We start from the raw sequence: 7,043 nt of genomic DNA on the forward strand, positions 1-7,043 counted from the left end.
AAGTACTCAAAGATACCAATATTTTCTTTTTTGGGTTCTTTCTTAGAAAATGTGCAAATCAATTATTTTTTCAATGATTCAAGTTGAATTTTTTGGGAGTGAGGATATATATTACTGTATCAATCCATTTATGTACTTTCTTTTATTTTATCATGGATCCAAATCATATTTCTCCCCTTACTCCATTCAACTATCATGGTTGGAAAAAACAAATGGAGATTCACCTGAAACACCAAGGGTTATACAAAGCGATCATGAGTACATAAGTTTAGCCTATAGGTGTTGTTGAGAAGGAAAAATGGTTTAATAGGTGTGATGAGGCTTTTTTAACATTATGCATGTCTATCTCTCTAGATATTTTCTTTCATATTGAGTCTTGAACAACAACCAATGAGATATGGACTACATTCGAGTCCCTATTTGGAAAGAAAGATAAATTGAGGGGTTTTGAGTTGGAGAATGAGATTTTTGGCTCGAATCCAAATGATTTTGATAACATCCTAGAATTTTTCACCAAACTCAAGTCTCTCATATTAGAGTTGAAGGAATGCAAAATTGAGGAGGATTCTATTGATTCTTCATATCCTTCCCAAGCTCGATCCTAATTGTTTAATTTTTGTTTCTACATTTTATTTCACTAGAGATTGTCTTGGTACTCATTTCACCATGCCTTCACTTGACGAGTTTTCTTCCCAACTCGCAAGAGGGAAAACCAAGTTGGTTCAAATGGGGAAATTGAAGTCTTCCACATCACAGGCTCTTGTTGCTTCCCAGAGTTTCATAGATCGGAAGACTTCACATGGTAAAGGAAAGAAATAAAATGTCAAGGATTATAGGTCACATGAGTATCCCAAGGACACACAATCACATGATTCTTTGGATTTTTATTCCTCTTCCAATAGTTCATCATCAAAGAAGGATAAGCTGAAATGTTCTTATTATACTAAGTCGAGACACAATGAGCATCAGTCTTATGCACATAAGATTGATGAGTGGACACATCTTCTACATAAGCACAATTTTCACCCACCTTCATCTAATACATCTTCTTCCACCACTTTAGGACCTATACATTATAGGTCTTCATCTATGACACATGGTGAAGACAAGATGAAGGGCCATTCTCTACTTGCATCGACACATTCCCAATCCTCCAGGTGGCTTCTTGATTTGGGAGCTTCAAATCATATGATATCATCAAAGAGTATGTTCTCTTCTTTTGAGCAACATCCATTTCCATAGATTTTGATGGGTAATAAAACTTACATGAGTGTTAATGGGAGTGGTTCGATTGAGGTTGATGGTGGCACATTTAATATTAATGTTCTTTGTTTCCATGCGTTATCTTCCTAAATTATTTCCATATACTAAATTACTCGCAATGGGATAGGAAAGACAGTTGAGCTCACCCTTGATTTAGTTCTTATTAGAGATCTTCATAGTAGAGAGCTTATTGCAAAAGACAATATTGATCACACATCATGGTTGTATGAGTTTTATAATTTTTCCCCCATTGAGAATGCATCTGGTCCTATCTCTAATGCATTGAGAGTAGATCATAAATTTGAGGATAGGTTTGGTCACTTGAACCTATGTGTTCTTCAGTCATCTACAGCGATTCCTAAGACTTGTTTTGATCCTCATCCACCTCTTGCTTCTTTAGAGATCAGTTTAGTTCAACAAGTTGATTGTTCCCTTCCAATTTTAGCAAAGTGGGATGAGTACTTGCCAAATATTGCAAGCTTATTTGATACATCACACACTCCTCACATTGGGAACATGATTGAAGTTATTTCATCCCTCTTTGATAGCAATTTTTAGCATTCCTATTATCCCATCTTTAGTGCCTTCAGGGCTTGCTCAACAAGTATCTTCACAACATTTTGGATTTCCTTCATTTGATTTGGCATATCATGGTTAAGATAATTGGACAATTGAGTACAAGTTTTACATGACACACATTTTGAGACTATTCCTTCCATCTCCTTTCATGGAGTTGTTTCAGCCTTGATCTCTTGACTTTTTTCTTCCTAAGGGGAAGAACGTGGTTTCCTACGGTTGGATCTCCATCAACATAAATCTTCAAGCCTTCATCTTTGACATTGGAGCTTCTTCATTATGAGGGGGATAACATTGTCTCTTCTTCTATCACCTTTGGGGGGATATTCATTGTACTTATGTGGCTGATTTAGTACTTGGGGGGATAGCTCGAGTCCTTCATCTTAGTCACTTTTATTAACTTTTTATTTTTTTATCGCATCTCATATGTGGAGAGGGATTTTTCCTGTGTGGTTTTTCTCTTTTTATCCATTTAGAGAGACATCATTGGTGTGAATTGAATTTCTTTGCATTGGTTTGTACATGAGTACCTAATTAGGCCTTAATTGTCAATATTAATTCATGCATGCATTTTGCATTCTTATTAGCTCTTTAGATTATCCCTAAGTTAATCTTAAGGGGTGGGGGGTATTGGAGTAATTTAAGGACAATTATCTAATTATTTATTAATTAGGTCCTTTAATTTTTTTTTCACTTAAGCTAAACTGAGGTAATTTATTTAATCTAGGTGTTATGCTTATTTAGTTAGAGTTCACTTAGAGGCACTTCTAGTTATCATTTTTAGCATGTAGTTGAGATTAATTTAGCTCCTACTTTGCATTACTTTATCTCTTCTAATTTTAGGATCAGGGCATCTGTTGCTTCTATAAAATCATTCATTCATTCATTGTAAATGTATCTCCAATATTATTTGTGCAATAATACAAAATTCTTTGGTTGTCATAGAGTATACACTCTTTGCTTGATATCTTTTGTACGATAGGTGCATTGTTTGTAGATGATTTTTGGTTCTTGTGGTTGATTATCAACTTCTACAAATTATTTTCCAACCCAAAAATTCCTACAATGGATAATTTTACTAGTGATGTATTATGATTTTTTATGTAAACATTCATACCAAAATCCCTAGTTGGTCTAAAATTTGGTGTTAATTTTTGTGTAAGAACTCTGCATTCTTTATTAAATGGTTTTGATATGAATTTACTAATCTCATTATTAATCCTTGTAAAATAATACAAAACATTTATTTTCAATACCAACATCTAGGATGATAGTATAATTTGGCATTTCTTTCTTGGATGAATTTCACTAATAACATAAATTCTTAGATTCCATGCTAACACACATTTACAGTCTTGAGAGGGAATTTTTTTTAACTTTCCATTTAGCCCCCTTAATCTTTTCATCTATAATAAAAAATTATAAATCCATAGTATGAAATTGTTGCGATAAATCCATGCATTAATTATCCTTCTTAATTCTTGAGCTATATGATTAAAAAAATAATCAAAATATTTCTTTTTGTTCCATGTTGAGCTAAATTAAGCCAACTTTTGTTCTTATAAATGTGATAAAAATATCAAGGTACACATATAGAAATGGAGTGACCAAAAGGGGGTCAATAGGAAGCTATTTTTTTTAATTAGTAAAATATGATCTTGGATGAGGCATTAATGATACTCATGCTCAAAATTTGAACATGTATTAAGAAAAAGAGTCATAGTACTCATTATATAATTTCTAATATACTAATTTAAAAAAATAGTGTGGATAAAGAAGTTCAAATAGTGGGAACATACAATGTGCTTCTATTTAATGTGTTCCCCTAAAAATGTGAAATTTTTAAAATTATTTCTTTTGAATTGAGTACATATTACCAAAAGAAAGAATAAATTATACTGTAGCTTTCATGCCCAACCTAGGAAACAAGAGTTATGGACATAATTCAAATAGCCACAACAAAAATAATAAGCAATACACAATTAAAATATACATTTGTATAAAAAATAAAAGAAGATTACAATAAACTAATTATTCTAGCTTTCACTAAATCTATAAATGTCATAGTTGAGTTTGAAGTAACAAGGTTATTGCAATTTTATTTTGTACACAGTTAAAACTTCAATTTTTTTTCAATAAATCTCAATTCTTCATAGCCACAAGAAAGATAATCACTCCAATACCATATTGAAATATGGAAGAGCATAAAAAATAATATAGATCAATCCATTATTTCATAGTAAAACAAAGATATAATTTTATTTGATTCTTCAAGATGATCTTACATTGCAATACATTGGAATTTATAAAGCCTTTCATTTGTCATACTAACTCCTTTAGCTTATTTATGAGAATGTAAGTTTCCAACAACCAATAAACCTAAGAAAACTTTTATTTTATTTACTAAACTATAAAGTAACCTATATACTAATTAAAAGATGTAATAATCCAACAAACCATGCATGTTATAAACAATAATTTTAAATTATTACTAATGTGAATTTTTTACCATCACAAATTAAGGAAAAATTATAAGCAATAAATAGAAAAAACATTCTAAGGCTATTTTGATTTGGAGTAATATAACAGATATAACTACACCAAACTATCATTTGTGTTATTTTAAATTATAGTCTTAAATATTCTACATGACCATCAAGCTAATCTAACAAAGGTGGTTGATGTAGGAGAAAGCCACCCTTGCAATACAACAATTCTCCAAAATGTTTGAAAATTTCATTAGTCTTTAACGATGATCAAATAGTAGTATTTGAGACATTATATGATAGAAGCACACATTTAATTGGATCGGATTAATAAGTTATAGAATAGATTTGTGTTGTATAAAAATGATTCAAAATAGTGAGATGAATCTAAACAAAAATAAAAATTATGATAAGTCTAAGAAATGTATTAGACAAAGTCTAGCCACTTTTAGATTTTGGAGGTGATGGTTAAATGATAAACTTAGCCACTTTTAAATTTTGGAGGTGATGGTTAAATGATAAACTTCTTTAACATTCATTCTTTAAATTTTGATGACAAATGTTTTTATTTATAAATCATTTTAAATCTTTTCTCACTTCTTGAAAAATATTGTTATCATTATAAAAAGAAACAAGAAACAGCTAACAATACCTCTACTTGAAAGAAGAAGGCGATAAAACTCATCCATATTAATATTAGTGCATAAACAAATTCATTGTTTTTAATAAACCTTCCTTTCCTTGTTTGATAATATAAATATTACTTTTACGTTATGAAATAGAGTCCATTTCTGTTTCCTAGTTTCAAATCTTTCTTTGATGGGATATATGCTGTTTACATTGTGAAACATCATCAAATTTTTCATTTCGCTTGGTAGTTTACATCCAAATAGAAGAGAAAAACTACAATATTTAAATAAATTCGGTACATTATTATTTTCTCATACGCCTCGCATGAGTGGTAAATTCCCAATCAGAAGGGAGTCTTCTACAAACATATGTAGCGAGGCCCATTCAGTGCATAACTTTATTGGACAGTAATTTGGGTTTTCTACAGTTCTTTCTGACTTCTCCCGCGTTGGTACCAGTCAGAGGACTTATGTTGCCCATATTCACCATGGCAGCTGCAAAATCAGTGAAGAAGGTATTTCGATTGGTAGAATAGGTAGTCACTTGAGAATCAGCAGAGCCTCCATTGAATAGCTCCTGGTCGGAGTGAAGAAGTCCTTTCTGGCTTTTAAGATTTATGTAGTATTGGTTATCAAAGACGGTGGAACTTTGAACATCTAAGGGCGACAAGTTGTTGTCACCACCGGTGCTTGGGCAATTAGCTTTCACAGAAGTAGCAAAGGCACTGTTTATATTCGTTTCACTGTAGATGTGGGTTCTGAAAGTGGTGCACCCCGCTTGACCAATTGTATGAGCTCCTGAAATCAATCAAAACAGACTCTCCTTTAGTTAACATAAATGCCAATTTAACTAGCTTGCAGCCTACATAAAATTGTTATTCGATATATATATATTACCTGAAAGGGCTATCATATCCTTTGTAGAAAGACCGTTATTACTAAAAGATGAGATAAGTGCGCTGAGGCTTGATGTAAATGCAGGAATTTGGCTGTTTGCACCGCTCAAGCTTGCACTTCTCGAATCTCTTCTCCCCAGCTGTACTCTCCATGTTGGCCCTCCCAACTGCCAATGCCAAACAATATTATTTCTAATCAGCATTCATATTGTGTCTCTTGGATCAACTCTAACAGCAATATTATTTGTCATTAATGTTCCTCAAATAATACTAACAGTACTATTATTTTTATTCAATCCCTCCCACAATAATACTAACGATTTACAATAGCTGGAGAAAATAAAAATAGTAGAGGGGGAAACTATCTACTTGAACAACTGAATCACGAGCAGCAGTGGCTAAAATGTCGGCACAAGAAACAATTCCGGTGCAAGCTGCTTCCAGTTGAGTCTTGATGGTGTCTATCACGTCGAATCCCCTCACAGAATTGTTATTAGGACCCGCAGTTTTTTCTCCAGTAAAGTTTGCGGAGTCGTCCAAGAGAATCGACCCATCACACCCCTGCAAATGAAAGCAAGAATTTAAGAGAAAAACAATGTATTGAAATAATAATCTAAGAGATCAAGAAACTAGATAGTACAAAATTGAAAGGAAAGTCTTTACGTTAACGAAACAGTCGTGAAAGTGAAGACGGAGTAGCGATGCACCCATACGTTTTTCCTTGGCGACTGCTTGTTTCGTAAAACGTTGAGCTGAGCTGCCCATTGGCAGGACTCGAACACAGAACTACCAAGACAAGGCATGCAATGAGAGTATTAGTCTTCATGATCCCTTGTTATACAGCTCAATAAATAAACTGCACTGATATTTCTCCGTTTGAGAATAGAAGTAATTTGCTGGGTGGAAACATTTGAGAGAGCAATGGCTTTTTATAATGGCTGAACAGCTTCTGTAGGTGATAAGAATAAAAAGTACAATAATTGAGGGCAAGCACAATCATTAGATTTTTCTGTTTGGAACTCTTCCTCTGCCTCGGGACAAAATCGGGGCGGCGTGGAATGAGTCCAAGACGCAACATCCTCAGATAATTAATAGATTCATAAATGCAAAATCTATTTCGGGACGATTTAATAGTGCTTTATACTTCAGCGATTACATTGCCCGTAGAAAATCCGATTCAATCCTGCCGTCGA

General features: G+C 33.0%; 1 protein-coding gene across 1 annotated transcript; it reads right to left on the bottom strand.

Annotated features, from left to right (window-relative positions):
* Window positions 1–5,061: 5,061 nt before the first annotated feature.
* Window positions 5,062–6,594, bottom strand: LOC131037442 (cationic peroxidase 1). The gene is made up of 4 exons (XM_057969583.2): window positions 6,514–6,594; window positions 6,220–6,411; window positions 5,852–6,017; window positions 5,062–5,752 (listed from the first exon to the last, which is right to left on the bottom strand). The coding sequence occupies exons 1-4, from the start codon at window positions 6,559–6,561 to the stop codon at window positions 5,340–5,342; spliced, it is 819 nt and encodes a 272-aa protein (XP_057825566.2). The 5' UTR covers window positions 6,562–6,594; the 3' UTR covers window positions 5,062–5,339.
* Between the last annotated feature and the right edge of the window lie 449 nt (window positions 6,595–7,043).

This window comes from Cryptomeria japonica, chromosome 3, assembly GCF_030272615.1.
Source record: "Cryptomeria japonica chromosome 3, Sugi_1.0, whole genome shotgun sequence".
NCBI lineage: Eukaryota > Viridiplantae > Streptophyta > Pinopsida > Cupressales > Cupressaceae > Cryptomeria > Cryptomeria japonica.